At 37.6% G+C, this 20,450-nt stretch overlaps 1 protein-coding gene across 4 annotated transcripts; it reads right to left on the reverse strand.

The window, feature by feature from the left end:
• Positions 1-480: 480 nt before the first annotated feature.
• Positions 481-17,832, reverse strand: LOC115012484 (splicing factor U2AF 65 kDa subunit-like). 4 transcript variants are annotated; one of them, XM_029438118.1, is made up of 12 exons: positions 17,532-17,832; positions 15,807-15,981; positions 15,504-15,607; positions 13,609-13,760; positions 13,375-13,491; positions 9,901-10,039; positions 9,266-9,345; positions 7,881-7,970; positions 6,860-6,982; positions 6,697-6,783; positions 6,189-6,431; positions 481-3,943 (listed from the first exon to the last, which is right to left on the reverse strand). In XM_029438118.1, the coding sequence occupies exons 1-12, from the start codon at positions 17,578-17,580 to the stop codon at positions 3,812-3,814; spliced, it is 1,491 nt and encodes a 496-aa protein (XP_029293978.1). In that variant the 5' UTR covers positions 17,581-17,832; the 3' UTR covers positions 481-3,811. The 4 variants fall into 4 exon arrangements, with proteins under 4 accessions (XP_029293978.1, XP_029293977.1, XP_029293980.1 ...); XM_029438117.1 differs by having other exon boundaries at positions 15,807-16,005; XM_029438120.1 differs by lacking the exon at positions 7,881-7,970.
• Between the last annotated feature and the right edge of the window lie 2,618 nt (positions 17,833-20,450).

A 20,450-nucleotide genomic window follows, 5' to 3' on the forward strand; every position in this document is an offset into this window, starting at 1 on the left:
GTTCTATTTTATGTTATCTTAAAAGAAAAGATACGACAAGATTTTCAGAAATCTGTACAGATAAATAGTAGAAAATTCAACTCAAAATTACAAGACAAACATAGTGTACCCTATACATATATACATGCATATATATATATATATATATATATATATATATATATATATATATATATATATATATACTATTGTTTTTTTATTTTCATGTTTTTGTAATCTTGAGCAATCTCTGGCACAGGAATTTATTTCCAGATTATAGAGTTCTATTAGAGTTCTTATCTAAAAAAAGAAAGAAAGATATAAGCTGGTATTGATCCAAGGGGAAATGCAGGTGATGCAGCAGCACAATGGCAGAAATAAGTACAGATAAATAAATAAAAGTAGAAAATAAATAGTTAAAAGTAGAAAGAAATAGAAACTATATAACAGCACTAAATCAAAATTACAAGGTACACATAGTGTACTCTATACACTGGCAAGAGCAGTAAGGTATGTTTATTTTATGACACGTCAGTCACATAGGCATAAACATGCAAAACAAATAAAACAGAAAATAATACTCGTAAAATATATTAAAATAATAGTAAAAAAACAGGAGATTTAAAGCATTGAAGAGGTGCAGAAGTATAATGATGTAACATCTTCCCCCAACCGTAATTATACTTAGTGTATTATATAGAAATATTATTCAGTACATAATATAATACATCATATGAATTTAATGGTTATATATATCACAGTATTACATGTTAAATGATATACAATATAATATACAATGTAGTAATATTGTATAACATAATATATAGTATAGTATAGCCCTAAAAAAAATAATAAAATAAAACTATTTTCATGTTGTTCAAAACATCCGGAGTAACCCTTTAATTACATTTTAATTAAAGTGTTGCAGTGCTTCACTGTGGCCACTGGGGGGCAGTGGGGGGCAGCCGACAACAGACATCTATCACTTCCGGTAAAAGAAACTTTCAAAATTAACAACAAAAAGCATTTTTAAGCCAAGTTTGTAAATAGAAAACAAAACAAAACAGTAAAAAAAGTATTTATTGATAGAACAAAATATTGAATAACATTAGTCTGTACAGGATACAAGCTTTCGAATTCTAAAGTTACTGTTCTTTGTAATCACATTATAATTGATCATCACAAAGTTTACACATAGTGACGAATTAAATGTTGTTTTCCGCTCACTGAAAATCCTCATTTCCGGTAAAAACCTTTCAAAATAAAATAAAATAAATAAATGTAATATGTCAACACAGATTATGACTTTCTGGTAAAAGCTTTCAGAATAAAAATAAAAATAAGAAGGTAAAAGCGACAGCGTGTAATATTTTATCCACACCCAAGTTCGTAAGTTCACAAGAGTATTTATTGCATAGCTACAATGCATTACATGGTGACAGGGTTGTTTGAACATAGTGTATGAATACAGACACAACTGATGTTATAAATAAACTGACAATAGAGAGACATCTGTAAAAATTAAAAAATATATAATACATTTAATTTATATTAAATAAATATATATATATTGCCAGTTATAACTGATCATATAATGCAGAACAAATAATTCCCACACAGACAGACAGACAGTGGATGCAAGCATTTATTCAAGAAAATGGCAGTGGCAGGAATTGTACAAACTAAAATGTATTGTTTATTTTTGCCCATTCAAAAACATGTATAATACAGAGGCTGTTTATTATCAGTTAATATTTATTGCACTAAAATACAAATACATTTTCTCTCGCATCCCAATTTGTGCCGGCACTTTCCAAACGGAAAAGTAACTTCATAATAAAAATTTATGTTTTAATTTAATGTTTTCTTCCAAACATCACACAATGAATAAAGCTTTAAATTATTTAATTTGCTTTCTGCAAAACTTAAAAGGTGCATTTATTAACATGTGCATATCTGAAGACAGATTTTGCTATTTTAACAGATGGACATAATTGACAGCTCAGTAAGCCCCGCCCCTTAGTTACTGTTGCTATGTCGGTTACATTTTCCATTCTCACACCAACAGTGGCCGGTTTACTTTACTAAAATCATTATTATAAGTACTTTTTTAAACCATGGGTCCATGATTTAAGACAGAAGTCGACAAAAGCTGCTTTTAAATTTTAGCCGATATCCAGTCTGCGTGTTCGAGTTTCAATCAAGACAGTTAGATCATTTTCAAATTCAAGTTTCATATTTACAAAACGACCTTTGAGGCCGGACTGATACAACACTTCAGACATGTGTTCAGCGCCGTAACGACAAACATTTTCTTTACAATCGAGGCGTCTTTGGAGGTTTTCGAATATCTGTCATCACCCTCGAAAATTAGTGCAAAAATAGATCAATAAATTACATTTATATAACATAAATGTAATGTATGGTGCTGTTAGTTAATAAGAACATTTTGTTTTTAAAAGAACTAACGCCAACAAATATGTATTGAAGCAAAAATATTTGGTTAATAAATGTTGACTTTTGGACTTTAAACGCTCTGGAGTTATTGGAAATGTTTATCACACGAGTCTGAAACAATAATAATAATAATAATAATAATAAGTGACGTGCATTTATGATGGATTCTCAAATCTCAAACAGAAATGAATGTTTGTGCTCAGGAACATTTGACTGTTTCCTCATATGCTCATCCTCGATAACTCGGGCGTCGTCAGGCAGTATTACTTTAGTCACATTCATTCTACTACAAATGTTCTGATACTACGAGGGAAGTCATGAGAAGCAAAACTTTGGTATCAAGTCGATGCCAAAAATTCAGAAAACTTTTTCACTAATTTTTGCCTTGTAGTATCGTCAGGGCTCGAGGCTAACGTCGTCCCGGGACGATAGAAAATATGAGACGCAGTAAACCCACCATCGACGCGTCCAGCGGAGAATTTATTTTCCCCTATTAATGCTACATTGTGAACAACAAATCCTTGTTGAATTTGGCAGGAGAGCTAGTTAGCGTTAGCGTTAGCCCCTTAGGAAGAGCGATGTTCGAAGCAAATGTTCGTAGTGGACAAACCGTATAATTACAACTTCTGTGTCAGTCACGTGACACCATGGTGCCCAAAAACACTTTCCCCTTTCACTTAGTTTGGGGAAGAGACGTCTTTTAAATCGGCGTATCATTTTTTACAGTACATCAACTTCCCAGTACGAACACTTGAGTAGCCCTTATTTAAATCTTTAGGTCCTAGAAGTTGTAAAGTTCACTAATCCAGTGATTCTCCCTCTGTTCACGAGACTGAGACCAACGAACCCAACGTTCTTTACACAGCCGTGGTTAGCAGCCGATGAACGCAGTTTCCATCGAGTTGCAATATGATGCATTCAGGCTCTATTCAGTAACAATGACTATTGGGCGAAGGTAGAATATAACGTTATCGTGATGTGTTCAAATGTAGTCTTGTAAAACGTAGTTTTTGGCGAAAGACTTGAATAAATAGTTTTCACAGCAATATGAAACAGATATTAGAGGGAAGTATTATCTGCTTCACAGACAGTAATAAAGGAGTGTATGTAGAAGTACATGGGATTCATTGTTTTCTATTTTACCGTGTTATCGAATTGGAATTGAGAATTTCGCTAGTATTTCTGGTACCGGACATCCCTAGATACTATGTTTTTATTCAGACAGATCAGTGAACACACACACACACACACACACACACACACACACACACACACACACACACACACACAGTAAGTAAAATATGTAATAAAACTTCTTTTCTTGGCTGAAGAAACCGACTGAACCCAAGCTCATAAAACAGAAAAGTCATCCGTTTCAAAACTCGTGTCTGTGATACATGTCTGGATCGTAGTATTTGGTGACCACCACTCTATTGGCAAACTTGCGGCCGGTGAGCGATTGCATTGCTTTCTGACAGTCTGCAGCAGAAACGTACTCCACAAAGATCTGGAGAGGAAAACAGACAATATCTCAGATCTGTGACTGAGCTTCCTAACGTGTGGACCGTTTGTTAAGGAGTGTACACAGAAACACACAAGAACACACAACAACCATCAGTGCCGGTCCTGGTGAATCTTCCCAAACCTATCTGTCCTTCAGTTTTTAAACATTTGTCATAAAAAGCTACCAGTTTATAAAAAGATTCAATGTAAATTTTAAAATGTTTGTAAAAAACCTACACAACAGCAGCATAGAAGCCATTTTATTATTAAATAAATAAATATTTATTTAAGGATTTATTTCATAAGCATGAGTAAGGTTATAATACTGTGAGAAAACCACAAGTTATTTGAATATAAGAGATGGAAATACAAAGAGCTCTGTCATAAATAAATCTAGTCCTCTGCGAAAGTTAATTTAGTAAAAAAGTAAAAACCTGTTTATTTATTTAAACATTTTATTTATTTATTTATCTATTTAAAATAATATATATATAAAAAAATTAATGTATATATATCTATATATATATATAGATATATATCTATATATATATATATATATATATATATATAGATATATATATATTTGTAATTAAAATTTAAAATGTATATATATATATATATATATATATATATATATATATATATATATATATATATAGATATATATATATTTGTAATTAAAATTTAAAATGTATATATATATATATATAAATATATATATACACATATATATATATATATTCAAAACGACCTCATGAAAAAAAGGGAAAGAGAAGGAGAGACCCTGCCCGGAGGAAGCCCGGGGCCCCCGTCTCGAGCCAGGCCCAGAGGGAGGGCCCGACAGCGAGCGCCTGGTGGCTGGGTTTGCCACGGCCAGTCCTGTCCAGTCTGGGACAGTGCCTAGGGGTGGCAGACCGAGGGTGGTGGTTCCCCTATTTAAAAAGGGGGACCAGAGAGTGTGTGCCAACTACAGGGGTATCACACTTCTCAGCCTCCCTGGTAAAGTCTACTCCAAGGTACTGGAAAGGAGAGTTCGGCCGGTAGTCGAACCTCTGATTGAAGAGGAACAATGCAGATTCCGTCCTGGACGTAGAACAACGGACCAACTCTTTCACTCTCGCAAGGATCCTGGAGGGGGCCTGGGAGTACGCCCATCCGGTCTATATGTGTTTTGTGGATCTGGAGAAGGGATATGACCTGGCTGGCCGGCTACTATCAGTAGGTTCATTCCGGGGTTCGCGGAGCTGACCTGCCCCTTGACCGACCTGACCCGAAAGGGTGCTTCAGATCCGGTCCAGTGGACGGAACCGTGTCAGCGGGCGTTTAAGAGGGTAAAGAAAGCCCTCTGTGGGGAGCCACTACTGTCTCACTTCTGTCCCAGGAGGTGGAGGGGGTCGACCGCCCCGTACTGTACATTAGCCGGAAGCTGGCTCAGCGGGAGGTGAACTACAGTACGGTGGAGAAAGAGTGCCTCACCATACGGTGGGCGGCCGACGTCCTGCGTTATTATCTCCTGGGGCGCTCTTTCACTCTCTGGTCGGACCATGCCCCGCTCCAGTGACTCCACCGCATGAAGGATGCCAACGCCCGGATCACCCGTTGGTATCTGGCGTTACAAGCGTTCAACTTCAAGGTGATCCACAGGCCGGGTAACCGGATGGTTGTGGCTGATTTCCTCTCTCGCTCGGCGGTGGGGGTGTGTGGCAGTGGGGTGTGGTTAGGGCGCCGGCTGCTGGGGAGAGACAGGAGTGTCCCAGCTGGAGGCCAGACAGCTGAACGGAATCAGGTAATCAGTCACATAATAAATGAATGGTGATGGCCTGGTTCTGTTCTCTTGCAGTAGGCTGGGTTCCAGAGGAGACGGAGATCCCTACTTGAGCCACGACGCAGCGCAGCCTGGAGAGCAGCGGACAGCAGAGCGACAGACAGGAGAGCGACCTGTCAGCTGTGCCTGTGACATAAGCTTACCTGCCTGAGAATAAAGCTGTGTGTGTGACACTACACCTCCTCCCTCATCCTTATCCCTGACTGTGGACAAGAGAGTCCACAATTATATATATCAAATAAAATGGCATTCCATAGCAGAGCCCCTTTTAAAAACGCATTAGGGTTCAATGATAAGATAATGGAGCCTCGGGGACTATTTTATATGTTTTTCCAGTCTGAAGGAGAAAACACAGAAACCTGTGAGCTCTGTGGAGCCAAATAATCTGAACCGTATACAATAATCTGCGATAATGAACTCGTACCTTTCCGCAGCCGGGGACTTCCACACCGTCGACGGGTCGGGGGATCTCGATGGAGCGTACGCTGCCGTACTTGCGGCACTCCTCGCGGACGTCTTCCAGGATCTCCTCGTAGTCCTCGTCGTCCACCAGCTCCTCGGGCATCACCATGTTGAGAAGGCACAGCACCTCCGTGGGCACGCCGGAGTTCTGCAGCCGCCGCAGCCCGGGGACCTGCAGCATCACCGGGGTCTCGATGATGGAGGTCTGAGGGAGGAGGAAGAGGAGGAGGAAGAGGAGGAGGAAGAGGAGGAGGAAGAGGAGGAGGAAGAGGAGGAGGAAGAGTCGTACACATGAGCGCAGATACACTTCACCTGAAGTGTGCTGCGTCCTAGATTTCTAGGAATATATCACGTTTTCCCAGGAAGGATTTCTACCCATAAAATAAAGATTGTGATGATTTAGAATCTGGTTCGGAGCGCCTGACCTCCTCGGGCCGGCCGTGAGGAAGGTGAAAGGTAAATGCACTCACAGCGTTGGCGTTTTTAGCTCCCACACTCGCCCTTTGGACGATCAGCTTCTTGTCGCCCAGCTGCATCCCGTTGAGCCCAGCAGCTGCCTGAGAAACACACGACGCTCAAAGTAAAACAAACACAGCTCATAATCTCAACACATAGAAACTATACAACCATCACCTGATCGGTGGCGTCGACGTCTACGTATTCACAGAAGGCGTAACCTTTCGACAGCGACGTGGCGCTGTCCTTCACCAGATTGAACGCTTTGAGAGAACCGAACGACGTCAAGAGCTCCTTCACCTGCAGAGAAGAGTCGAGATGTGAGAGCGCTGATCACAGTGAACATGAAGAAAGTTTCCATTCACAACACGTCTGTAAGAAACTCCATTAATGAAACTTAATGTTTCATTAATCAAGTTATTAAACTTAATGTTTCATTAATCAAGTTATTAAACTTAATGTTTCATTAATCAAGTTATTAAACTTAATGTTTCATTAATCAAGTTATTAAACTTAATGTTTCCACTTAAACAGAATCTACTTTGGTTGTTTTTTAGGAAGAATAGACAGAAAATGTTTTTAGAGAAGACGTGTGAAGAGCTGATGTTACTTTGTTAGGATCCTCATTAGCACTAGATTTCACACACACACACACACACACACACACACACACACACACACACACACACACACACACACACACACACACACACACACACACACACACACACACACACACACACACCATCTTAAAAATAAAAAGTAATTCATAATAAACATTTAACTGCTTTGTATTTGTATGACAAAGTGTGAAATTAATTTAAATAATAAAAGGGGGATAATTAGGGAACATCTGGGGAACAGAGAGTTGGAGATTAAAGTGTTATTGAGTTAAATAAGTAACTCTGTTGAAAGAGTAACAATAACAATAATATATTTCAAGTCTTTACTTCTCTCGAGAAACGGTGCACGGTAAATAAAAAAGGATCTTATTTAGATTTAAAATATTGTAAATAAGATCAGAACAGTTGGATTATGTTTTCTTACCTTTACATTAAAAGCTGAAACACCCCCCCCCCCAACAATCTTAATGATTAACCCCCATAATCCCCGGGTCCTAAACGCGCTCCAAATGCATGATGGGAGACAGTGAGGAGCCTGCTGGGAGTGTATCCGTGTGAGCACCAGAATGTCTTACTTGCCTTGTGTTACATGTTGCACGGCAGCAGTAGATGAGAACTACTGAACAAATTATGAGCGCAGACTTAACGATCTTACGGGCCCCTAGCTGGGGACAAAGTGGGGGAACAAAAATGAAAGAGCTGTGAGTATCAACGCACGAGCCTGCAAGTAATAAATAAATGAAAAGAAGTCAGTGAAGAATAAACATCAGTCGACATGTTTGCATCACCTGAGAGCAAAGGTGGAGCGTCAAAGTGTTAGACGTGAGAGAAAAGTATTTATGAGCAAAATGTTTACTCAAAGAAAAAGTCCACACGTGTTTATACTTTTAGAATCGTAAATGTATTTTTGGCCCGGTTGCATAAACTATCTTAAGTTTGTCCCGTAGCGGAGGGGTTTATTATTGTTATTACAAAGACACTCGATAAACTATCATATAAAACAGTCAAATTCTCATGTTTCAGAAGCTTCAACCAGAAATAATTTGACAACTTTGCTCCAATAAGTCGTTTATACAATTTACGATTACATCCATTGAGGATCAAACTGCCAAGAAAACGTTTTTTCTATCAGTCGATCGCTCGTTTGGTCCATAAAACGTACAAATATTATAAGAAATGCACAAAATGGCCTCAGATTGTTTAGATAACGTTTATTATCACATAATTAATAAAAACACTAATGTTCCTTTCAGCTCAGTTATACATCTTCATGGTGTGAAATAATTTCTTGCCAACTAATAATTATATTATAATAAATAATAAAAGTCAAGTAATCGTGCAGCTACTGAACGTGTGACAGCCACACTGCTTTTCAAAATAAAACATCCTGTGGACTTTTTCTTTGACAATAGTGACTCCAGCTGTAAATGTCCCAGAGATAAATACAGTTGTTCAGCCTCGTGTGAATGCGCTGGACTTTGCTTACCTTTCTTTAATCAGTATGCTCAACATGAGAAAGGTATAAGCAGTTTACTTCACAAAAAGCCTTCTTATAATATTCATGTATGATTAATGACATGATCAATGTTTGCTTAGAATCAGATCGTTTTTACTAAATAAAAGAATATCTAAATATCTGTAGAAGCTTTCCATTGTAAATACTTTAAAATATTATATTCATAAATAAAATTCATTAAATATGAACCTGTTTATGGTTGTCCTATTATTTCTTTTGCCTTTTTTGTATTCATGTTCTGGGGTTATGTTCTGTTTCTGGCTCTAAAGAACATTTTTATGTATGTCATTCTTTAGTTTTCTATTTACTTCTCTAGATATACTTTTTTTTAATGTCATAAAGAAATGTAAAACATATTTTGTGCATGTTTAAAGTGCGACAACAAAACCTCAGCAGTGAGGAAACATGAGTTTCTGTGCGTTCAGGCTGCTTCCTGTTAAATACCTGGTCATCGTTCAGGTAGTTCGGCAGGCCTCCGATGAACAGTTTGTGGGGGGAATCAGGAACGACTGTGGAGACGACGCCTACACACAACACAAGCCAAGAAAACATTTATTATGTCAAATAATAGATTAGAAATAAGAGATTTTCTTGGTCGATTCCGATTCCGATTTTCTTAATTCTTAAGAATAATAAACATTTCTGTAACTTTTCTTTCATGGAAACTTTTGATTAAACTGCGTATGTTCATGATAAAAACATTGACTGTTAAATAACTTACATTTTCTCCAAAACTGCAGCAAGTTACAGGAACCTTCTCTCACCCGAACTCAAACAAATTTAAAAATAAAAGTGCTTCAGGTTACTGGACAAATAAAAATCCAACTGAAAATAAAGGTCAGTGTATCCCCATTTATTTTAAATGTTTCACTTATACATCTAATGTAATTCACATGAAAAGGTTATCCATGGAGCCGAACATAATGGAGACCTAAGTCGTCATAGTGCTATTTAAAAAACGTTTTACTTGAAACCATCAGATTTTTGAGACTGAGCCGCCGATCAGCCGACAATCGTGTGATTTGGATCGGTGGCATTAATAAATAGAACGAGTCGTTACTTATTACTCGGTAACTAACCTGGGACGTGGAAAGCCGGCTGCTCTGAGATGCCGGGTAGAGGCCGATAGTCGTGAGGTCTTCTGATCTTCAGCGACTGACCCTGAAAAATTATTCCATCGAAGGCCATCGCCTGCGTCGTCTCGTCTACGGACCGAAACTGGAAAGTAAAATAATTTTGACAACAACAACGTTTGATCTGCACATCGGTTATATTCATAATTCTTTTAAATGTTTTTATTATGATCAAATCATAACATGCTTTTAAAAAACACGAGGAATATTTATGTCTGGACTTTTTTTAAATGCACTTAGTTTCTCATCATTATTATATAATAATATTGATGAGGATTATTATTATTATATAATATGTATTATTATATAATAATAATTATTATATAATTATTATTATTATTATTATATAATAATAATAATTATTATTATTATTATTATATAATAATAATTATTATTATTATATAATTATTATTATTATTATTATTATTATATAATAATTATAATTAGCATCATTATTATTATATAATAATAATAATAATAATTATTATTATTATTATTATTGATATATGATAATGATGATAATTGTTATAATAATAAATTGTATTTATAAAGCGCCTTTCAAAGCTAAAAACAATCTCAAGGCGCTAAAATGCAGGACACCAACAACAACAACAACAACAACAACAACAACATACAGACAAACAACAGACATAAGATTTTACGGAAAGGCTTTTGTGAAAAGAAAGGTTTTTAGGCTCTTCTTGAAGGAGTCGGTGTCCTGTGGAGCCCTCAGGTGTTCTGGGAGGGAATTCCTCAGGTGAGGAGCGGCTGAGCAGAAGGCCCGATCGCCCATGGTGCGGAGCTTGGTCCTGGGGGGTGGAGCAAAGTTTTTTTAGAGGAGCGGAGGTTGCGTGTGGAGGTTTGTTGGGGGAGGAGTTCCTTGAGGTACGGAGGAGCATTTCCATGTATGCACTGATGGGTGAGGAGGGAGATGTTGTACGATCCTGAATGCGACAGGAAGCCAGTGGAGGGAGTGGAGGAATGGGTGTGATGTGGTTATATTTTCGCACCCTCATCAGGATCCTAGCGGCGCTGTTCTGGATATATTGGAGCTTCTGAAGGCTCCCGCTTGGAATCCTGATGAGGAGAGCGTTGCAGTAGTCCAACCTTGAGGAGACAAAGGCGTGGACGAGTTGTTCAGCATCAAACAGGGAGTGTGGGGCGGAGCTCTGCAATGCTGAGGTGGTAGAAGGAGGTCTTGCACAGATGTTTGATGTGGGTGTCAAAGGTCAGATGAGGGTCACTGATGGTGATAGGGGGATGTTTTGACCAGAAAAGGTGATGTGGGTTATGGGGGAAGACTGGACCTGGTGTGGTGTGCCAACTAAAATAGCCTCTGTTTTTGAGCTATTTAATTGAAGGAAATTGTCTTTCATCCAAGCCTTTATCTCCTCAAGGCAGGTGTTCAATGATGACGATGATGATGAAGATGTCGACAGTGGGGCTGCATGTGGCAATCGGGTCGGTTTTTATATAGCTGTATGTCATCAGCGTAGCAATGGAATGGTATTCCATGCTGGCTGATGACACGGCCAAGGGGCAGAGTGTAGAGGGTGAACAGAGTGGGGCCGAGAACCGACCCTTGAGGGACACCACAGGTTACTGGGTGTATCTGAGAACTTGCACCTCCCAAAGATACATACTCTGTTCTTCCAGAGAGGTAGGACTGGAACCAACTCAGGGCGGAGTCAGAGAGTCCGATGGTGTAGCGGAGGCGCTGAAGGAGGATCTGATGTTCGACCGTGTCGAACATCAGGGTGGCGGGAGGGGGGTGGCGACGTGAATGTTCAAATCCCCAAGTATGACAGTATTTGCAGATGTGGTACCAAGTGAAGTCAGAAGTTCATTTATCTCTGAGATGAAGGCCGGGTTTGGCTTGAGTGGGCGGTAGATGAGGAGATAGTCATGGGGAAGGGGGGGTTTGCATTTAAATGCAAGGCATTCAAATGAGGACACGTCAGGCAGAGAGATGGGGGTCAATTTGAGGTCACTGCGGTGTATTATGGCTAAGCCGCCACCGCGATCAGTACGGCGGGCTTTCTCCAGGTAATTATAGCCCGGAGGGCAGGCTTCATTTAGGGCAAAATAGGCCTCAGGCTGATGCCAGGTCTCAGTAAGACACATGAAGTCAATCCCGTTGTCTTGGATGTGATCATGTATGAGACAGGATTTATTTGTGAGAGATTGTGCGTTAAATAGTTCTATTTTTTGAGGCTTGATGGAGTGGTTGACTGTAGAGGCAGGAGTAGGCTGAAACAGGTGCGACAGTGGTCCAGATGGAGGGAATGGATGACACAGGCGGGCAAGGCTGGTGGTAAACAAACTTTCTACGGGAGCCTCTGTGGGTGTAACGAGGTCTGCGTAGGAGTCCAAGTTGTTTGATGGCTGAGATGCACGTTGGAGTTGTGTGGTTGTTGAGACTCAGCAGTTGCGGGATGGAATACGTGGACATCATGCCGGTTGCCACAGGTTTTAGTCTGGGGCTAGACGTTAGCCATAAACAGAGATGGAGAACTGTTACGCAAGGCAAGATGGTTATCCGTAGCATGGCAGGAGAAGAAGCAGGGAGAAACAGTCTGTTTCCAAGCAGCAGTTTAGCCAACAAGCTAGTTGACGGCTAGCTGTTGAGGCAGCGGTCCTAGCCAACAAGGGCTAATCGCACCGGGACAGTTGAAGGGCTGTCCAGGGGATACCTCACAGTAGTGATGGTGAAACAGTGGTGGACCTATTGTGGCCCACTGGCAACAGGAAGCTGACCGTAGGAGCTGACTGGCTCGTTGGAAGCCGACAGACTGCTAGCTAGACTGCTCGATAGCCAGCTAGCGTTAGTTGTCCGGGAGCTGTCGATAGCAGTGGAAAGTGCCAGCAACAGGTAGCAGCGGTTATCCAAACATGTTTTGTAATTCAGTAGAAATTCAGTCAGCAGAAGATATACATTAGATGTTTAAAGGTAACAACAACAACAGACTTAAACTAGAACTAGCAGGAGGAGAAGCGGCGAACAAGCAGCGCCAGCGTCCTCTCTCTCCTCTCTCCATAGCGTGTAGGAAAACACAATTACTCCACATGTCACCACAATTATTATTATATTATTATTATTATTATATAATAATGATGATAATTATTATTATATATATATATATATCTTTTTTTTTTTTAACTGCTTTTTTTCCTTTCTAAAGATTTATATACCAGAAATAATAATATAAATGTACATTTATCATAACAATAGTGTTACATTTACAAGAAAATAAATAAGAGATTATAAATCTTATATTTTTGTTGGGATGAGTTTGATCCAGAAGTTTTTCCTCACATGTTTAAATGTGTTACATTTACATTTGTGTTACCTCCCTCCCCGGCTCCGTTTGTTTTCATCTTCAATGACTCTAATACGCCGTCACACATTACAACACGTACCTCTAGGAAAGCAAAGTTTTTATCCTGATTGATCTGCACAGCGAGCACAGGGTTGCTCGGGGCTTGTGAAAGGCCGGCGAGCCTCATCTGAGCGTTGAAGAACTCCACCATGGACTCCTGCGGAGGAAGACAACAAACAGCATGGCTGGAAACAACATGAACATATCAGTGTTTGGTGTAAATACCACAGAACAAACAGGAAGTCAAAGAAACGAGTAACGAGAGAGACGTTACCTCAGTTACTCCAAAGGGAATATTTCCAACATAGAGGCGTCTGGCTTGTCTCGTCATCTGACTGCCAACGATGGGAACCTGTGCAGGAGCTGCAGCCACGCCGGTGCTGGTGGCCGACGCCAGCAGAGCGAGTGTTGGTATCTGCCCGGCCGCTGAAGCGGAGAGAACATAGGAACTCTTTTTATTGGTGCTTTGCCAAATATTTCAAGTGTTTCTATTGCGTAGCATCATTTTCAAAGACAAGGAAATACGGTATTTCTCTGCTTCTAATCCATATAATCCAATATATTGTTAAAAGACTAAAGGACACACTTAAACAAAGATTCTATTTTCTTATTAAGTTTTTTAAACATGCATACAAAAAATACGGCATATCAACATTAAGTATTATCAAAAACTATTTATATATATATATATATATATATATATATATATATATATATATATATATATATATTATAAATATATATATATTATAAATATATATATATATATAATAATATATATATAATAAATATATATATATGTATAATAAATATATATATATATATAATAAATATATATATAATAATAAAGATATATATAAGTATATATATATATATATATATATACTATATAGATATATATATTATAAATATCTCTATCTATCTTAGAGATATATATATATATCTCTAGATATCTCTAATATCTCTAATAATCTATATATCTTATATAGATATCTATCTCTCTCTCTCTCTCTCTCTCTCTATCTATATCTATCTCTACTCCTATCTCTCTCTATCTCTCATCTATCTCTTATCTCTCTATCTCTATTATAATATCTATACCTATTCTACCTCTCTCTTCTTTCTCCCTCTATCTCTTTTTTCCCTCCTTTAAATCTCATTTATAAATCCCTCCCTATCTATCTCTAGTCTCTCTATCCCTCTCTAAATCAATTCCTACCTTTTTCTATTCTCTCTCCCTCTCTATCTCTCCCCCCTTGTCTCCTTTCTTTTCTCTCGCTCTCTATCCTTTCCTTTCTTTTCTCTCTCTCTCTCTTCTCTCTCTCTCTATATCTCTCATATATATATATATATATATATGCACACACACACTTTACAAATTTACACTTTTTTGACTCTTGACTTTATGTTTAAAACATAACAAATTTCTACTTTTACTTAGAATATATGTTATTTTATTTATCATTACTATTATTGTTTTTTTGGAACTTTTCTGTCCCCCCCCACATGTTATGAACACATGAGTGTCAGTGTTACAGGAATATAAGAACCAGGTACAGTAAAAATGGTCAATACAAAAGTTCATATTAATGGATTTAGTTGCTCCTATTATTATTCTTTGTTTTACTATTTTATGGATAATCTTGCTCTGTATTGGAGCTATGTGGAATTGTGGATTATTATATTTTTGGCCTATATTTCTTTTACATTTTGACAAATTGGCCTCATTAAAAGTATGCCGAATTAACTAGAAGCCATTCCTGTTGGCAGTGTGCCGATGAATGTGCAGACAACTATCACTGGATTAGTTTGATACTGAAGAAAACTTAAAAACATGCAGATTCTCAGGCAAGGTCTGAAGATATAAGGAACCATATTTCCCTATGATTTCTAAGCAGATATAGATATTTATACACGATGTGCAGGAATAATGATATCCTCTGGAAGTGTACGTCACACTGACACAAGCTCAACATGCATGTAAACTAAAGAAGTACCACGAAGGTGAATGAATGTAGGAGTGTTTTGGTGAATTTGAACCCTTCTGGAGGCAGAACCACAAACGTGTTCATGTCTGGATACAGGCTGAAAAACATTGACGCTGCTTGCAGGTCTGAGTAAAAGTCTGACTCGGGGACTAAAGAAGCAAAAAGAGAAAATGAAAAGTACCTTGCATAGCTTTGTATTGTATCGCTGTGATGCGTTCAAAGCCAAGAGGAGGCACATCCCAGTATTTGCAGGTTCTTTTCTTCCTCGTTCGTCTCGGAGAGTGGCTGCAGAGAAACGGCAAAAACATTTCTCCTGCATCATGTTTATTATGTTATTCTTGATTGTTTTAATATTTTCATTATAGATTAATCTGCTGATTATTTTCAAAAATACACCAGTAAAGTACAAGTACCTCAAAGTCGTACTTAAGTACGGCCCTTGAGTAAAACTTTTAGGGCGTGTTTGCAGCTTCGTCCCACTGACCTGTGCTTCTTGGGGTCCCGGGACGAGCTCCGGCGGTCCCGGCTCTTCCGGTCTCGGCTGCGGCTTCTCTTCTCTCGGCTGCGACTCCCTCGGTCTTTGCTCCAGCTGCGATGTTTGTCGCCTCGGGCGGGAGATCCGCTGCGACTCCTCTTCTTGTGTCTTTCTCTTTCTCTCTCTGTGCACCAGCAAGCAATGATTACTGCATGTCCGACAACAGAAACACTAAATACAATTTGTACGAGTTTCTTTCTATTAAATGTATTACTTATATCTCAGAGAATATTCAAGTTTATATTTAATTGATGTTTCTATAATTACGGAAATTACCTTGAAATGACTCCTACAATAATTACTGTCGCTGGACTTATTCATGGTTAAGGGTAATTACATTTTTCTTAAAACAATTATCAGACAAAGTAATATATCGTATTACCACTATATGTACAAAAGTCTCTCATCTGTATTAATAACTTGCAGACCAGTGCATTATATTTCTTTGAGACATCTGACAGTTTAATGTTCTTCGAGGTAAAACATATATTTATATGTGGAATATTCATTTTTCTTACTTTCTTTCTTGTGTCTAGGAACCTTCTTTGTGTTGTACGGTACTTCTTCACCTCACTGTACTTGAGTATTATTTATTTCCATGATCAGTTAGTGTGACAATACTTTTCTCGATTCATAAATTCATTGTTTGGACTTAAAAATGTCAATAAATAGGGAAAAATGCTCAATAATATTATCCTCTCATTTAATGCCTTATTTTATTTAACACGCCAAAAAGTCAAAGATATATTTACGTTTTGTTTTTTTATCACATAATAAAAAGAAAAGCAGAATAATAAAAGCATTTTTTTTCTAAATCTATTATATTTGCCAATTGTCTTTTTGGTAATACTAATCAACTAATCAATTCAGAGTTTAAAAGACTATTTATCTGCTTACTTTTCTCTCATGATTGTGAAGCATTGTGATGCTTTTTATTAGTTTTTTAAGCGTGCTAGACAAATAAAAGTTATGTTGTTGATGAACATAAATATAATTTCATAATTATTATTTTTTAAAGATGGAAATAGTAAGGGGAAATAAGAGTATTATTGTATTTAAGATCCTTCATAGATGAGGATATACAAGATTTATATTGAAGTGTTTTCTCTATAGACATTTGTCTAATCCAAAAAAAATGAATAATTTAAAATTACAAAAACATAAATATCAGTCATTTTTTTATTATTTTAATTTATTTATTGGAGACTAACACAATTTATTAATACTGTGCAAAAAATGAATAGTGGTTGCCGACTTCTAAAGTGCATCGTAAAGATTCAGAAAGCGTCACAATAAGTCAAATCTAACAGTATATATCTTTACTGGAGAGGATAACAATGTAAAAGGTGAAATATGTTAATGGAGTTTGGCATATAGCCGTCTCGCGCAGGAGAACGGCAGGTAAATTCTCACCGGTACCCAGACTGCCTTCAGTGATTTAAATCAATCTAACAAAGGCGGTATATTGGCTATATGATGAGGATGAGATTACCGGTATCATTAAACTAAATGTAAATTATGCCAACATAAAGCAGCCGAGTCATGTTGTGGAAAACTACACTCTGAAGTTGCTGTCAGGTCGTGTAATTAATTCATACAATTATCAGGGGAGCTAATGTAACGCACTATGCTAGCTAAAGCAAATTGGGGCACAGACAGACCGTTAATACTTACCCTGTCGATTCTCGCTCAGCTGTTTCTCAAATTCCTCGAAATCCGACATTGTACCGGTTGTCTCGGTGTATAAAAATATAGCAGATGTGTCTCCTCTGAGGGGGGGCGATAAACCAACCAGCCCGCTGAGTGTCAGTGCAGCAAACACCTCTGAAATCTCCCCGCTGTCAAAGTGAGTAAACTACATCCGGTTACAACCTTCAGAATAAAACCTGGGTCTTTTATAATAAGCCTGTTGAAAATAGAAAATGGAATTAAATACAAACACACTCACAAACTAACACTTGCATCTATCTTCAACAAAGCAAAAGCCAAAAAGAAATTGTACAAAACGTTGTACAAAAACTGTAGCTGGGTATGTGGGCACTCGAGACATATTGTACGCTTTTATTGTGGTGATATCAACATCCGGTCACGCTTGTCTAATTTCTATAACTCGAGTGACATAATTTTTGAGCTTTTACTTTCTTATTTATCAGCTTTTTTAAACCAGTTATTTACTTAATCAGGTTGCACCATCAAAACTTAATAAATATCTTTTTAAAGACGTTAGTAATGTGTAAATCAGTTGCTACCAAACATATATAACGTTTATAATAATGATTATGCTGAGATATTATTTTAAATGATGTGTTAGTTTAGAGATCTTTTAATATATTTTGCCTCTTCTCTAATGTTTGTTTTTCTCTCAGACACATTTCTAGGTTCCTTTATTATCTGGATGTTATACCTCCTTTGCGTGGGCAAATAAAATAAAATAACATGTTACACTCTGAAAGGAGCCATACTGCATATGTGTCGCATAAAGAAATGTAATTATTATTTCTTTACCTTTGACAATTTAAGTACATTTGATCTATTATAATGTTTTATGACTTTAATAACTAAATATATATGCATATAAGTTATTGTAAGACCCTGTAAGTATTATATTGCCCATGTCACCCCACTATCTTTGCCTGAAATATAAATAATATAAAATAATATAAATTAAAATAAAGTACAAGTATAAAAAGTTTATATATTGTTTATAAGAATTGTATTTTATTTATTTTGTTTTTGTTTTTGTTCTTCTTTAAACGTATTTGTTACACATTAGAAAAAATAAGATAAAGTTTCAAACACTAATTTATTCAAATATTGTGTTAACAGGGGAAAACTTTTATTCCCGAATCATAACAATAATGATTTTTATTCCTGAATCTGTTTTGCACTTATGTGTCTGACTTTGCAACGTACCATTAAATTAATAAAATAATAAATATAATGAAGTGTTTTTCAATTGCTTATTTTAGGGACATTTTGTCTGGTAAACAGAATCATAATTATTATGATTTCTTCTTCTCCTTCTTCTTCTTCTTCTTCTCCTTCTTCTTCTCCTTCTTCTCTTCTTCTTCTCCTTCTTCTTCTCCTTCTTCTTCTCTTCTTCTTCTCCTTCTTCTTCTTCTTCTCCTTCTTCTCTCCTTCTTCTTCTCCTTCTTCTTCTTCTCTTTCTTCTCCTTCTACTTCTCCTCTTCTCCTTCTTCTTCTCCTTCTTCTTCTGCTTCTTCTCCTTCTTCTTCTTCTCTCTTCTTCTTCTCCTTCTTCTCCTTCTTTCCTTCTCCTCCTTCTTCATTCTTCTCCTTCTTCTACTTCTTCTTCAGCCTTCTTCTCCGCCTTCTTCTTCTCCTTCTTCTTCTTTCTTCTTCTCCTTCTTCTTCTTCTTGCTTCTTCTTCTTCTTCTCCTTCTCTTCTTCTTCTCTCCTTCTTCTTCTTCTCCTGCTTCTTCTTCTGTCTTCCTTCTCCTTCCTTATTCATTCTTCTCCTTCTTCTTCGGCTTCTTTCCTTCTCCTCCTTCCTTCAGTTCTTCTCTCTTCTCCTTCTTCTCCTTCTTCTCCTCCTTCTTCATTCTCTTCTCTTCTCCTTCTTCCTTCTTCTTCCTTCTTCGCCTTCATTCTTCATTCTTCTTCTTCTCCTTCTCTTCTTCCTTCTTCGCCTTCTTCATTCTTCTTCTTCTTCTCCTTCTCTCTTCAATTACTTCCTTCTTCATTCTTCTTCTTCTTCTCCTCTTCCTCCTTCTTCTTCAATTACTTCTTCTTCTCTTCTTTCTTCTCCTTCTTTCTTCTCATCTCTCTTCCCTCCTTCTTCTTCTCCTCCTTCTTCATTCTTCTTCTTCTTCTCCTTCTTCTTCTCCTTCTTCTCCTTCTTCTTCCTTTCTTCTTCTTCTTCTTTCTTCTCCTTCTTCTCCTTCTTCTCATCCTTCTTCTGCTTCTCCTCCTTCTCCTTCTTCTTCTCCTTCTCCTTCTTCTTCTTCTCCTTCTCCTCTTTCTCCTTCTTATCCTTCTTCTCCACCTCCTTCTTCTTCTCCTTCTTCTCCACCTCCTTCTTCTTCTCCTTCTTCTTCCTCCCCTTCTTCTCTTCTCCTTCTTCTTCTTCTCTCCTTCTCCTTCTTCTCCTTCTTTCTCCTTCTTCTCCTTCTTCTTCTTCTCCTTCTTCTCCTCCTTCTTCTTCTCCTCTTCTCCTTCTTCTTCTTCTCCTCTTCTCTTCTCCTTCTCTCCTTCTCCGTCCTTTCGTTTGCTTCTTCTTCTTCTTCTCCGTCTCTTCTCCTTCTTCTTCTCCTTCTTCTTCCTCCTTCTTCTTCTTCTCCTTCTTTTCTCTTCTTCTCCTTCTTCTCCTTCTTCTCTTCGCCTCCTTCTTCTTCTTCTTCTTCTCCTCCTTCTCCTCCCTCTCCTCTCCTTTCTCCTCCTTCTCCTCCTTCTTCTCTTCTTCTTCCTTCTTCTTCTTCTTCTTCTTCTTCATTCTTCTTCTCCTCCTTCTTCTTTCTTCCTTTCTTCTTCTTTACTTCTTCTTCTCTGCTCATTCTTCTTTCTTCTTCTTCTTCTTTCTTCTTCTTCATTCTTCTTCTTTGCCTATTTCATGTAATGATATTTGTCTATTATT

This window comes from Cottoperca gobio, chromosome 8, assembly GCF_900634415.1.
Source record: "Cottoperca gobio chromosome 8, fCotGob3.1, whole genome shotgun sequence".
NCBI classification, from domain to species: domain Eukaryota; kingdom Metazoa; phylum Chordata; class Actinopteri; order Perciformes; family Bovichtidae; genus Cottoperca; species Cottoperca gobio.